Source organism: Grammomys surdaster, unplaced genomic scaffold (assembly GCF_004785775.1).
Source record: "Grammomys surdaster isolate TR1022 unplaced genomic scaffold, NIH_TR_1.0 236, whole genome shotgun sequence".
In the NCBI taxonomy this organism is placed as follows: domain Eukaryota; kingdom Metazoa; phylum Chordata; class Mammalia; order Rodentia; family Muridae; genus Grammomys; species Grammomys surdaster.
In genome coordinates, this window is record NW_021604681.1 from 127,851 (window position 1) to 142,878 (window position 15,028).

Here is a 15,028-nt window from a genome sequence, read left to right on the forward strand (position 1 = left end):
TTGCATGCCCAAAAGAAAATAGATCCATCTTACTTGGCAAGGTATTGAATGATGGTTTTATTCCCAAATAACCATGTTGACCTTCTAGAATAATTTCCTTTTTTTCTTTTGAGGCAGAAGGCTATCATTTGTTCAATCATCCCTTTTAACCTGGGTCATAAGTTTCCTATAACATATGGTCAAATAAGAACATATGTAAATAATAGAAGAAGTCAGTGCACTTTTGTTGCCTGTTGATTTTATATTATGTCACTAAAGATCATTTACATATAATTAAAATGTTTAAATGCATTATTAATAGCATCTTTTGTAATTCTGTACTTGTGCTTTTGATCATACATTTCTCTATGGGTGGTTGGTCTTTGTGTTATCTTTATAAAATGTTAGGGAATTTCTATTTGTATACAGCCTTCAGCCGTGCATCTCGTCAAGAATACGGGGCAGCAGATCCAGGTTTTACAATGAGAAGAAAGATGGAGCATTTAAGGGAAGAGCGTGAACAGATACGGCAGCTTCGCAATGTGAGTCACATTGGCCTTGCAGAAATGGGTTTAATTCAGCGAATTCATAAAGTATATTGATTTAATTCTAAATGTCCATTCAATTTTTGATCATATAAATAATAATATGAAGGCATACCATGTTTACATAAGATATCTGCAATTTATCCTCATTTCTTTATAGAATCTTGAATCCAGATTAAAAGTCATTTTGCCTGATGATATAGGAGCTGCACTGATGGATGGAGTTGTTCTTTGCCATTTGGCCAATCACATAAGGCCACGCTCTGTAGCTAGTATTCACGTACCGTCACCTGCAGTGGTAAGTAGTGTCAATAGATTACTGGTTTTCCAAAGGAAAATACAAATTCTTAATACTGTCTTTAAATAACGCCCATAAACAAATACAGTTTTCAATATCAACTAAGTTCTTTTAGAAGAATACTTATGATGTGTGTTTTTCTTCTCTTACTTCACAGCCCAAGCTGAGCATGGCAAAATGTCGAAGAAATGTAGAAAATTTTCTTGATGCTTGCAAAAAGTTGGGTGTTTCGCAGGTAATTATCCGACAAAGTTGTCATTTAACTATTAATCTATCACAAGGAAAATAGAATAATCTTCATAGTGAGGGATGAATAACATTTTGTGAATACAAATTTGAGTATCTTCTCTTTGTTCCTCTATTACACCCCCCCCACACACACACAGACACACACACACAATTACAGTGTTTTTAAATCTTTTAACGAAGGCCTTTGTAAAGCATCTACCTATATGGAAATTGTTTGCTAATTGTAGATATCACTGAGAACACAGAATGTAGTTGTGAGAACTGCAGCTTAATTGTGACAGCATTATTGGTGTTATTTATTTGCTGGTGTTCTGCTGAAGGACATTAGACCCCTTGTTGTTCTTTAGTGTTATGCTGGCGATTTAACCCAAGGCCTCATACCTGCAAAGCACACATCCTACCACTGAACTGTACTCCAGCTCTTCTTTCTAAGTTCATGAATGGATTCTGAATTGCATCTAATACAGTATAACTATATTAAAAACAATGAAACTATCAAATGAAAAATTTTGGTACAGGGCTGTATTGACAGCTCAGTACTCAAGAGCACTGCTTGCTCTTCCTGGAGACCCAGATTCAGTTCCCAGCACCCATATGGCAGCTCACATCTGTCTGTAACTACAGTTCCAGGGGATATGACACCATCACAGAGACATACATGTAAGCAAAACAGCAATGCACATAAAACTTTAAAAGATAGGTAAATATAGGTATAAAAATAAAATATGATAGTATTTGTAATGGAGAAACTTTGAAATGAGTATGAATTGGCTTGTATTTTGCAAAAATAATTGCACTATTACAAAATCAAAAATCAATATTGTTAATATATTAAAATGTATAATCAAACTGTTGCCAATCTTGAGGACTTCATAAACCTAACGTTAACATGACTACTGAGGAGAGTGACCCTCTGAAATCTCAATTATTTTGTGCTCTGCTCTCTTTTAAATGGTGACATCTTTAACTTGTCATCAGGTTGAATTTTACCTCAACCGAACAGACCCAATTTATTTTTTAAAAAGAAACAATGAATCCATGTGTACTTGGCTAATTGCATGCTTTCTGTTTTCTTACTATTTGTGATATCTATATGATGCCTTAAAAAGTTTACCTTTGGAGTTTTCCCTAGCAGGTATTATTACATGATATTCCATGATTTTGTAGGAGCTGGGGACAGACTCGTGGAGACACAGGGTGGATTGGAAGTATGGGATGTGGAACAGTCGGAAGTTGGATGAGGGAGAGAATAAAATTTGGAGTGTAAAAAAAGTAAATAAAAAATGTTGTTTTAGGAATTTAAGAGTTTTATATTTAGTTTCCATTTACTTTTTTCCTGAACTTTGAAGATATAATACTATGTAATTATTTTACTATTTCTTTGCTCTGGGACATTTTCTGATTTTTCAGCAACTTTATTGGGGTGATATCAATACATAATAAGCGTCACATGGACATTTTCTGATTTTTAACTTTATTGAGGTGATATCAATATAAAATAAGCTATACATAAATAAAAAACATGAAATTTGATACTTTTATGCCTTTTTAAAAATTCTGAAATTCTAACTTAATACTCCATTTCCCACTAGCATACATCTCCAGCCATAAAAATTATTGATCTAACCATGCATCGTTGAAATCATCAGCACAACTTAGATCCCCAACTTTTCTCATGTTTTTCTGGAAACCGTGCTTCCTGAGATAATCACTAATCTACTTTCTATCAGTATCACCACTTCACATTTCCTAAGGTTTCATGTAAATGGAATGAGATAATATGGTTGATCCTCTCATTCCCAGTTTTCACTTAGTATAGCCATTTTTCTTCCATTAATTAATTAATTAATTTACATCTCAATCACAGCACTCCCTGTCCTCTGAGTTCCCACTAACATATATAGCTCCTCCCCCAACCCTTCCCAGAAGAGGTACCACCCCCCCCAAGATATCATTCTACCCTGATACATCAAGTTACTACAGGATTAGGCACATGCTCTTCCACTGAGGCCAGACAAGGCAGCCCAGTTAGCCACAGGCACACATCAGAGACAGGGACAGCCCCTGCTACGGTTGTTGGGAACCTACATAAAGACCAAGCTGCACATATGCTACATATTTGTGGGGGGGGGCAGTGATTCTAGGTCCAGCCCATGCTTGGACTTTGGTGATGCTATTGTTTGAAGTACAGCTCCCCACTCCACTTTCTTCCTCTTGTCTTATTTCTTGGTCATTTTCTTCTTGTTCGGCATTGATTATTGTCTTAGTTAGGGTTTTACTGCTGTGAAGAGACACCACAACCAAGGCAACTCTTATAAGGACAACATTTAATAGGGCTTGACCTACAGGTTCAGAGGTTCAGTCCATTATCATCAAGGCAGGAGCATGGCAGAGTTCAGGCAGCCATGATGCAAGAGGAGGTGAGAGTCCTACATCTTCATCTGAAGGCTGCTAGAAGACTGACTTTTATGCAGCTAAGATGAGGGTCTTAAGCCCACTTCCACAGGTACACACCTACTCTAACAAGGTCACACCTCCAAATAGTGCCACACTCTGGGCCATGTATATGCAAACCATCACAATTATGATTTGTTCTTTTTGTAGTTTCTGAGGAGAGAAGTGTTGTCCTTACTTTGAAACTTACTTCTTTTTATAATACCAGCTTAATTGATTAGTTAAACATTTGATTAAAATACTTCAGTAGCACCAAATGTAGTAATGTATACTGAGATGCAAAAGTCATTTTTCTTTGTTTCTTTTTTTGTTTGTTTTTTGTTTTTCGAGACAGGGTTTCTCTGTATAGCCCTGGCTGTCCTGGAACTCACTCTGTAGACTAGGCTGGCCTCGAACTCAGAAATTTGCCTGCCTCTGCCTCCCAAGAGCTGGGATTAAAAAGTCATTTTTAAAAGTGCTTTTAGATATATTTAGTATTATTCAGTGAATAATAATTTCATTACAGAAGAAGGTGAAAGCTGTTAGACTTTTGTATCAATGTGGTTTGACAAATGACTGAGATACAAAATCCAAAAAACTCAGGCTTACTTATAAAAGCCGTTTTGTCATGGACATGTTGATTTTGATGTATCCATAAAACATTTGGCCGTGGCTCATTGGAATTTATTTGATGTGCTGTTAGTGGAAATAAAGACTAGGGATTTGGAGTGGAACTGAGAGTTAAAATGATCACAGAGAATACTAAGGAGCACTGTAGTAACAAAGAGAAAAATGAATAGCATGCTTGGAAATATTTAGGACATTAGAAGAGGCTTAGGACAGACAACTGTAGGTTAAGTTGAAGAACTAAACAGGTTTGTGTCATAGAAAACCAAACAGGGAGAAGGTTTCAAGTAAAACGCTTTAAAGATAGATTTAACAAAGTAGTTAAATATATATGTGCACCATTTGACCAGAGCAACTTCAGTGGGAAGATACATGAGAGGCACTTGTAGGACAGTAGAGACTGGATAATGGTGACTTATTCCGTAACTCTGAATAGAGAAATGTTTGTGTGTAAAACAATGGCATTAATGACCAAGGTAATCTCTATAATCCCTTTCTTCCTAGAAGATATGAATCTAAGTAGTGGGAGGTATTAGAAAAGACATGGCTGGCTGGCTTCCAGCTTAGCCACCATGTTCCTGCACTAATGTAGGATCCACTGGCTGGCTGCCTGGCCCCAGCCAGGTGTCCTCATCTAGGCTATCTTTCCAGCAGAGCTGGAGCTCCTGAGCTGGTTCTGCTGAGCTACTCTCTATAGCTTGCCCCAGTCCTCCCTCCCTCCCTCTCTCCCTCCCTCTTTCCTCCCTTCCCTCCCTCCCTCCCTTTTCCCCTCCCTTCCTCTCTCTTTCTCTCTCTCTCTGCCACCCTTAGTTCTGCCTCCCTTTTCCCTATACAATCATATGCCTCCTACTGCAAATAGATAGGATAAGAAAATTTGTGCCACATCTATCCATATTTTATATTGCAATATATAAAAGGAAAAATGTGGAATTAATGTATCATTTACCTGAGTTTGAAGAGAAAGCATATTTAAAAGACCTGGCTCTTGGGTCTACAAGATGGCTCAGCAGTTAAGAACGCTGACTTTTCCCCCAGAGGTCCTGAGTTCCATTTCTAGTACTCGCATGGCAGCTCACAATCATCTCTAACTGTAGTCCCATGGGATCTGATGCCCTCTTTTGCTATGCCGACATACACACAGACAAAACATCTATATACATTAAATAAATAAATAAATAAATAAATAAATAAATTTAAAAAATTTATTTAATAAATTATTTTTATTAATGTCATTTGTGTTTGATTGAAGAGAGGGGTATAGGAGAGGTTGCAATGGAGGAATGAGAACAGGGAAACATTGCAATAATTTCAGAAAATAAAAGAAATAATTTTAAAACTCAATAATTTTAAAATCTCTGTTTTTTACTCAACATTTTATTCAACTACTAAAAAATGTGTGAACATTCAGATATCTTTTTCTCTTTCCCCAGGAGAGACTCTGCTTGCCTCACCATATTTTGGAAGAGCGAGGTCTTGTGAAAGTTGGTGTCACAGTTCAGGCCCTGCTTGAATTACCTACTACAAAGGCATCTCAGCTTTCTATGGCTTGATGTGACATTAAAAACAATATACGTGTATAATTTCATGTATTTGAAATGATTTCAGTTATCTCAAAATCCTGAAGAAGAATGTCCAGTAAAAACAGTTTGCCTTAGGTTTCTTTTTTTTTAATTTTAATAAGATATCAGATATAAACTCTGTGTTGTCCAAGCAATTTTTGGAGGAAAATTTGGATTAATTTAATAAGAGTTTTTGATAAATTAAAGTTCTTCTTTTATTTTGTGACTCAGTAACCTTGATAAATTTTCAGAATGCAAATTGTTATAAAATTGAAAACATACTTTTAGTTTAACAATCACATTAAGTTGAATATTTTTACATCACTGTATACTAGTAAACATCTAGGTAAAGTAAACATATTTTAGGAAAACAATTCTATATTTGAGTTATTTCATATACTTGTAGCTTAGACACAACCTCTTCAATATTTTGTCTTTGTTTCCTAGAAAAATGAGTAGAAAAATCAAAACCCTGGCATTATTCAATTCTTTTAGTATTATCAGTTGGTGCCAAAATATTTTCAGTTATACTGTAGGTTGTTTACATGTGAAGTGCCTGTGTAATTGATGAATCTTAAATAGTCTTAAGCATTTTTGCAATTTCTTTTTATGTATTAATAGAATCAATGGAATTTTTAAATATTTTGGTAGGTTTTGTATGGTCAGTAATATGTGAGGATTTAAATGTGCCTCACATTGGTGGTTTCTTAGTTAATCCATTGCAGTTTCCCTTGAATTGGTTATTTCATGTTGTCAAAAATGTTAATATGCTTAATTTATGCTATTTAATTTTGCAAAACCATAGTCACCGTTTAAATCATTTTATCTTAAGAGTATTTTATTTCTGTGTTGAGAACGTTACACAAAGCAGTAAGGCTTTGGAAAGCTAGGGAAGTGCTAATTGTCAAGGACGTTTGGATGCATCTGTTATGAGTTCATATAACTTATCGGAACATTCAGTACATCAGTGCTGCCTTCCATATTCAGAAAGTGGCCATTAAGAAAGAGGTTTTGATTCAAAATCTGGCCCTTTCTGTAGCATGTATACCTTATGGCCCTCAAGTAACTCGATGTTGAATTAAGTGCAGTCTGGTTCATGGAATAGTACGTTCAATAAAGTCCTTGCTTGATTTGGAGATGGATAAACTTATGGTGATACTAACACAGGAATTTTTCCAAAACATTACTGTGATGACTAACTCAGTTTCCTCTAGAAGAGCCTTCATATTCACCTTTGTAGTAGTCAAGCAAATATCATTTCTTAACTGTGTGATTATTTGCACTTATTACCTCTTAATATGGATGCAACTTAATAAAAATGTTGGTCTAGGATATTTCAAAGGGCATTTATAAAATGTAAAATGTCATGTGCCAAATACTATGGTAAGGATTGGTTTTAGGACTAAATCTACTTTTTTTGGTCAGGCATTCTGAAGCCATACATTTAGATCTTGGCTTCAGAATACAGATGTGTTTTTACATTCCCCAGAAGTCAAATTGGAACTATTAAAGAGTCAAAGCTTTTTATACTGTAAGTTTTAATAATTAAATTATTAATAATTTATTATTTAAATATTTGATCAAATTAGTTATAACTAAATAGTTGGATCTGAAAATATTCCCAATAACATAATGAATCTCTTTAGTGAAAATTTGGATAACATAGGTAATTTAGTAAGTACCTTAGTCAATGAATTTTTAACCTTGACAGTTGACAGCATTACAAATTTAAAAACTTTTAACAACCAAAACAATCATTCATACTTCTCTCATGGTTATTGTGCTATAGAATTGCTCTTATTGATTAATCCTGTATTACTTTCCAAGTAGTTTCATGCTTTCTTATTATTGAAATAGTTGTGATATTTTAGACAATTCTTTTACTACATTTCACTTGTCAGTTAACTATTACCTTAAAAGAGAAAACACACCACAACTTTGGTGCTCCTTCTTTATAACGAATACAAATTGTTTTCAAGATGGGTCCCCTTGAGGTTCTTAACACAGCAGTTCAACTATTGTGCCAAAAGGCAATAACAACATCACTTCTAAGGCAGTTTTTCAGCATAGTTCACAGTGACAAATTGATACCAAGACCCTGATATATTTGTTAGTAGTTTTTAAGTGTAAATTTTATGCTAAATGTTTTTATGACATATATTTACTTCATCAATTATTGATTTAAGAATCATTATCATTATTTGGGTGGTTTTGTGATTTGAGGAGGATTGAATAATCAAAGAATATTTTATTGGCCCAAAATATCATTAGATGGCTCCTTCTGTTAAACTTTATGACCATATGGCACAAGAAAGAAGTGATGTTGGATATGTTTGAATTGAAATGAGTAAAAATGCATAACCATTTGTTTAATAATTATCTTTATAGAATGCTAGTTTAATGACTTTTCTAACTGAATTTTTTGAAGAATTCAGAAATGTTTGTATTAGTCACAGATTTATCATAATTGATTTTCTGATGCATTTAAAAATAAATGGAACACTAAATGTATATTACCGATGCAAACTGTGGATAAAATTGAATGAAAAAAATCTAAGCCTGTATCTCATTTTCTTCTTTCTATCGTCTCTCTCACTATCACTATTACCCTCTGATAGTTTGTGTCTGTGGTCTGGCAGTGTTGCTCAGTGAGTAAAAGTGCTTGCTGTGAAGCCTGGCAACCATTCCCAAGACCCACATGGTAGCAGATGAGAACTGATTCTTGCAAATGGTCCTTTGATTTGTGGAGACTCGTGTAGTTCAGCTCCACATGTGCACCTTGGTATATCATTGCCACACACAGATTAAATGAGCTAAAAAAAGAGAAAACATTTGATAATATATTCATAGTAACAGTTTTAGATGGGCATGGTGGCACACCTAGACCTCCTAGGGAGTCTGAAGTGAGAGCATCTCTTGAACCTGGCAGTTTAAGGATAGCCTGACAATGAGATTACATCTGAAAAATTAAAGGACAACAGAAAGTAACTCAGCCAACATTGAAGTAGATTGTTTTAAGAGTCCTGATTTCCTTTATACTATGTTATTTTCAATTTTTTGAAAGTATAAAATTTGGTTTAAAAGGTGTTATACTAAGTTGTCATTACAAACTAATGTTACAAATGTATGATGTCAGCTCTCTGTATGACAACTATAAGAGAAAACCTCATTTAAAACTACATATAGAGTAGGCCAATATGTGATCATTTTATTGTAGTTTTTAGTGCTTTCATCTATGACCAAATTGCCTTTGGCCTGTGTCATAGCAAATTTATTCTTTTGCATCCAATTGTAAGTTTTCTAAAAATACTCATATTTAACTGGGCATTGTTGCTCATTGGTATAATCCACTCATGCATTTATGTATTGCCAAATGCTGTTGAAGACAAAATTGCCATAGTTACCTTAAACGTGCAAATTTCAATGAGTACTTAAGTAAATAACTATTTGATAAAAAGATTTTTTAAAGGTATTCCAAGTTTATCACAGAATTTTTAATGAGCTTTAGCAAGCACTAGGCCTACTTCCTCTATAGTTTTGATATTCTGTATTGAATGGTCGGTCCTCGAATAAATAAGCATGTATATCACTGGATGGAGACCTCCGAAGGACATGTGTTACTGTGCATGAGATTATTGTTGTACATAAGATTGATGTGTAAATACCCACGTAGCTGCTATAATTGATAAAATGAGACATATCAAAGCCATGTGTTTTAAAGTATACCTTCTTTTTTTTGTATTTTAAACATAAAAGTTACCCCTATACTTACAATTTTAGATAGCTTAGTGTTTGCACAATAGAGTGTGTACCCAGGTGTTTACTGGAAGGACCAGGGTTAAAGCTTTGTAGCATAATGAAATCTTGCTGTTTTGGAAAAATCTACAGTTTAGAATGAGAATTCCATAATGAACAGTTTATAAGTTATGGCAATTCTAACAAAAGTAGTTAAGGATAGAAATTTCATAAATAAGTCATTTGAAAATTATTAAAATGAAACCTGATTAAAAAGTGATTAACATATTAAGTTGATCCATAATATTTGTCTCTCAAATATATAAATCTGATTACTCTGCCACTTAATGGTAGGAAAATTAATTTATTTTCTTTGTTATACATATTAGTTACATGTCTACAAAAGTAGTTGGTAAATATATTTCACATATACAAATAAAGATATATTTTCAATATCAAAGAGAATTTGCTTAAAGTCCTTACTCAGATCACTCCTAAATTTCTAATGTAAACAAATCACAAAGAAATTCATTATAATTTATACCTTACAACAGTGTTCCATAGGCCTAAATTTGGGTTTGGAGTTTTTATTTTCTGGCCTATGTTGTCTAGTAGGGGCAATGCCATACCGTTGTAGGGTAATTTTATTTAAATTCTTTTTTCACATATGTGCTTGCATGTATTTTAGGAAGCTTTTACAGTACTAGTTTTCCATATGAGTGTTTCTCAAGGCCTTACTGTGGTTGACCTCCCCACTTCCTCTTCTACCCTGCTGAGCATTCTCTACTCTGATTTATCCACTTCCTGATCCATTATTCCAATGTAACCCTTTACCATTTGTGTTCTGTCACTATCCATTTAAAGTGACTCATGTTGTGCTTTACTAACCAAATAACCTCTATGAGTATTCCAAATGAAACATATCTAAGGATTAACAGCAAGCATTTAGAACAGATGAGAGAAATCATGTGCCATTTGTGTGTTTCTAAGTCAGGGTTTCTTCCCTCACAATGATTGCTCCATCCATTTAGCCTCGATATCATAATTAAGCCAACACTTTAATAGCCACATGATTATCGGCAAAGAGGCAAACAGTACATTTTCGAGAAAAGACAATTATCTTCAATGAGTGGTGCTAGCTAAATGTGCAGCTACATGCAGAAGAATATAACCAAATCTTCAACACTGCACAAAGCATAACTCCAAATGGATCAAGGACATTTACAGAAGACACAATACTGTGAAACTGATCAAGGAGAAAATAGAGAAAACACTTGACAGAGCTCGTTGGCACAGGAAAAGACTGTCTTAAACAGGACAACAGTAGTGCAGCCACCCTGGGTGCTTCCAGAGACTAAGCCACCAACCAAAGAGCATAAGCACAGGCTGGTCTGTGCCCCCCACTCCAGAACATATGAAGAAGAGGTCTTCCTTGTATAGCCTCAGTGGGAAAGGATGTGCCTAATCCTGTGGAAGAAACTTGATGCCTCAGAAAAGGGGGATGGAGTGAGTTGGGGGAGGGTAGGTAGGGAAGCACCCTGTCAGAGAGGAGGGTGATAAGGAGAAGAATTCTTGGAGGGAGCACCAGGACAGAGAGCAATAGTTGGAACCATCTACCTCCTTAGGTTGCCTGTTTCCATTCTTTCTAATGGTCCTCAGGGCTTCAGTCCTTTTCCCTCACCCAATACCAGATCAGCTTCCCCTCTTCCACTACTCCCCATCCACTTTCCCTCCCAGGTCCCTCCCTCCATCTCTCCCCACCTGTGAATGCTTTCTTCTCTTTCCCCAGTGGGACTAAGGGGTCCTCACTTCGGCCCTTCAGCTTGTTGACCTTTTGAGTTTTGTGGACTGTATCTTGGGTATTCTGTACTTTTTGGGGGGCTAATATTCACTCATTAGTGGGCACGTGCCATTGATGTCCTTTTGGGTCTGAGTTATCTCACTCAGCTAGTTTCATCCATTTGCCAGCAAAACCCAGGATTATGTTCTTAATAGCTGAGTAGTAGTATTCCACTGTGTAAATGAACCATATTTTCTCTATCCATTTTTCTGTTGTGGGACATCTGGGTTGTTTCCAGCTTCTGGCTATCACAAATAAGGCCGCTATGAACATAGTGGAACACGTGTCCCTGTGGTATGATGGGGCATCTTTTGGGTACTTTCCCAAGTGTGGTATTGCTAGGTCTTCAGGTAGATCTATTTGCAATTATCTGAGGAACCTCCAGATTGATTTTCAGAGTGGTTGTACCAGTTTGCATTCTCACCAGCAATGGAGGAGTGCTCCTCTTTCTCCATATCCTGGCCAACATGTGTTGTCACCTGAGGTTTTGCTCTTAGCCATTCTGATTGGTGTAAGGTGGAATCTTGGTTTGATTTGCATTTCTCTGATCACTAAGGACTTTGAACATTTCTTTAGGTGTTTCTCAGCTATTTGAGATTCCCCTGTTGTGAAGTCTCGGTTTAGTTCTGTACTCCATTTGTTGATACTTCATTTTTTGATTAGGTTATGTGGATTTTCGGTGATTAACTTCTTGAGTTCTTTATATATTTTAGATATTAGCTCTCTATCCGATGTGGGGTTAGTGAAGATATTTCCCCAATCTCTAGGTTGCCAATTTGTCTTACTATGTCCTTTGCTTTACAGACGCTTTCCAGCTTCATGAGGTCCCATTTATCAATTCTTGATCTTAGAGCATGAGCCATTGGAGTTCTGTTTAGGAAATTTCCTCTTGTGCCAATGAGTTCAAGGGTCTTTCCTACTTTCTCTTCTATTAGATAAAGTGTATCTGGTTTTATGTTGAGGTCCTTGATCCACTTGGACTCGAGCTTTGTGCAAGGTGACAAATGGGTCTATTTTCATTTTTCTACATACAGACAGCCAGTGAGACCAGCACCATTTATTTTTATTGAAGTTGCTTTCTTTTTTCTTTTTTTAAAATTTTCTTTCTTTCTTTTCTTTTTTCTTTTTGCATCTGCAGCTTTTATTTTTGCATATAAACCACTGGGAGAGTCTTGATGGTGGGCACCCTAGAGATTACACTGGAGTTATTGTATTTTTTTTTTTTTGGCATCTTTGTCAAAGATCAAGTGTCTGCAAATGTATGTACCAATACCATGCAGTTTTTATCACTATTGCTCTGTAGTAAGGCTTGAGGTCAGGGATGGTGATTCCCCCAGCTGTTCTTTTATTAGTAAGAATTGTTTTGTGATTCTGGTTTTTTTGCCTTTCCTTAAGAATTTGAGAATTGCTCCTTCCATATCTTGGGATTTTGATGGGGATTGCATTGAATCTGTAGATTGCCTTTGGTAGGATGACCATTTTTATTATATTAATTCTGCCAATCCATGATCATGGTAGATCTCTCCATTTTGTGAGATCTTTGTCCATTTCTTTCTTGAGAGACTTGAAGTTATTGTCATACAGGTCTTTCACTTGTTTCGTTAGAGTTACCACAAGATATTTTATATTATTTGTGGCTATCGTGAAGTTAGTTGTTTCCCTAATTTCTTTTTCAGCCTGTTTATCATTTGTATAATGGAAGGCTACTGATTTATTTGAGTTAATTTGTATCTGGCCACTTTACTGAAGGTGTTTATCAGCTGGAGAAGTTCTCTGGTAGAATTTTTGTGGTCATTCGTTTATACTATTCTATCATCTGCAAGTAGTGATACCTTTATTTCTTCTTTGCCAATTTGTATCCTTTTGATTTCTTTTTATTGTCTTATTGTTCTAACTAGAAATTTGAGTGCTATATTGAATAAATATGGGGAGAGTGGGCATCCTTGTCTCTGAGTTTAGTGGAATTGCTTCAAATATGTCTCCATTTAACTTGATATTGGCTGTTGGTGTGCAGTAAATTGCTTTTATTATGCTTAGGTATGGGCCTTGAATTTCTGATATCTCCAATATTTTTAACATGAAGGGGTATTATATTTTGTTAAATGCTTTTTCTACATCTAAGGAGATGGTCATGTGATTTTTTTCAGTTTATTTATATAGTGAATTGCATCAATGGATTTTCATATATTGAACCAACCTTGCATCCCTGGGATGAAGCCTACTTGATCATGTTGAATGATGGTTTTGATGTGTTCTTGGATTCAGTTTGCAAGAATTTTATTGAGTATTTTTGCACTGATATTCATAAGCAAGATTGGTCTGAAGTACTCTTTTTTGGTTGGGTCCTTGTGTAATTTAGGTGTCAGAGTAATTGTGGCTTCATAGAATGAGTTAGGTACTGTTCCTTCTGTTTCTCTTTTGTGGAATAGTTTGAGGAATATTGGTATCAGGTTTTCTTTGATGATCTGGTAGAAATCTGCACTAAATCCTTCTGGCCCTGAGCTTTTCTTGTTTGGGAGAATTTTAATGACTTCTATTTCCTTATGGGATATGGGCCTGTTTAGATAGTTTACCTGCTCTTGATTTAACTTTTGTATGCGCTATCTGTCTAGAAAACCATCCATTTCATCTAGATTTTCCAGTTTTGCTGAGCATAGCATTTTGTAGTAGGTTCTGATGATTTTTTAAAAATTTCCTCGGTTTCTGTTGTTATGTCTCCCTTTTCATTTCTGATTTTTTTAATTTGGATACTGCCTCTGGGCCCTTTAGTTAGTTTGGCTAGGGATTTATCTGTCTTGTTGATTCTGTCAAAGAACCAGCTTTTGATTTATTGATTCTTTGTATTGTTCTCTTTGTTTCTATTTGGTTGATTTTGGCCCTGAATTTGACCATTTCCTTCCTTCTACTCCTCTTGGGTGTGTTTGCTTCTTTTTGTTCTAGAGCTCTCAGGTGTGCTATTAAGTTGCTAGTGTAAGATCTCCCCAGTTTCTTCACCAGGGCTCTTAGTGGTATGAATTTTCCTCTTAGCACTGCTTTCATTGTGTTTGGGTATGATGTGTCAATATTTTCTTTAAATTCTAGGAAGTCTTTAATTTCTTAGTGCAAAATTCTACCAAAATTTCAAAGAACAGTTAATGCTAACACTACCGAAATTATTCTACAAAATAGAAATAGAAGGAAAATTACCCAATTTGTTTTCTGAGTCCAAAGTTACCCTGATATCCAGACCACAAAAGTACTCAAAAAGAAAGAAAATTTCAGACCAATTTCATTTATTATGAAAAATTTTTCATTAAAATACTCAGGAACTGAATCCAAGAAAACATCAAAAAACATCATCCACCACGATCAAGTATACTTCATCCGAGAGGTGCTGGAATGGTGCAACATACATCAATCTGAATATAATCCACCATATAAACAAACTGAAAAAACCATACATGATTCTCTTGTTACATGCAGAAAATACCTTTGGCAAAATACAACACCTCTTCATATTAATATTCTTGGAGATATTAGGGATAGAAGGCATATAGCTCAACATAATAAAGGGCGTTTACAGCAAACCCTTAGCCAACATCAACTTAAATGGAAAAAACCCCAAAGTAATTTCACTAAAATCAAGAACAAGAAAAGGTTGTGTACTCACCCCATGCATATTTTACGTAGTAATTGATGGTTTAGCTAGAGCAAAAAGAGAACCAAAGAAGATCAATGTGATGCAAGTTGAAAAGGAAGATATCAATGTTTCTTTCATTGCAGA

General features: G+C 35.4%; 1 protein-coding gene across 3 annotated transcripts in view; it reads left to right on the top strand.

The window, feature by feature from the left end:
* Lrch2 (leucine rich repeats and calponin homology domain containing 2) overlaps nt 1-8,247 on the top strand; it is a 75,711-nt gene extending 67,464 nt beyond the window's left edge. For all 3 annotated transcript variants that reach the window (XM_028773871.1, XM_028773870.1, XM_028773872.1), the window contains 4 exons: nt 409-521; nt 685-822; nt 980-1,057; nt 5,562-8,247. In XM_028773871.1, coding sequence (XP_028629704.1) covers nt 409-521; nt 685-822; nt 980-1,057; nt 5,562-5,681 — 449 coding nt within the window. In that variant the 3' untranslated portion in view covers nt 5,682-8,247. The remainder of the gene's footprint in view (nt 1-408; nt 522-684; nt 823-979; nt 1,058-5,561) is intronic.
* The last annotated feature ends 6,781 nt before the right edge of the window (nt 8,248-15,028 follow it).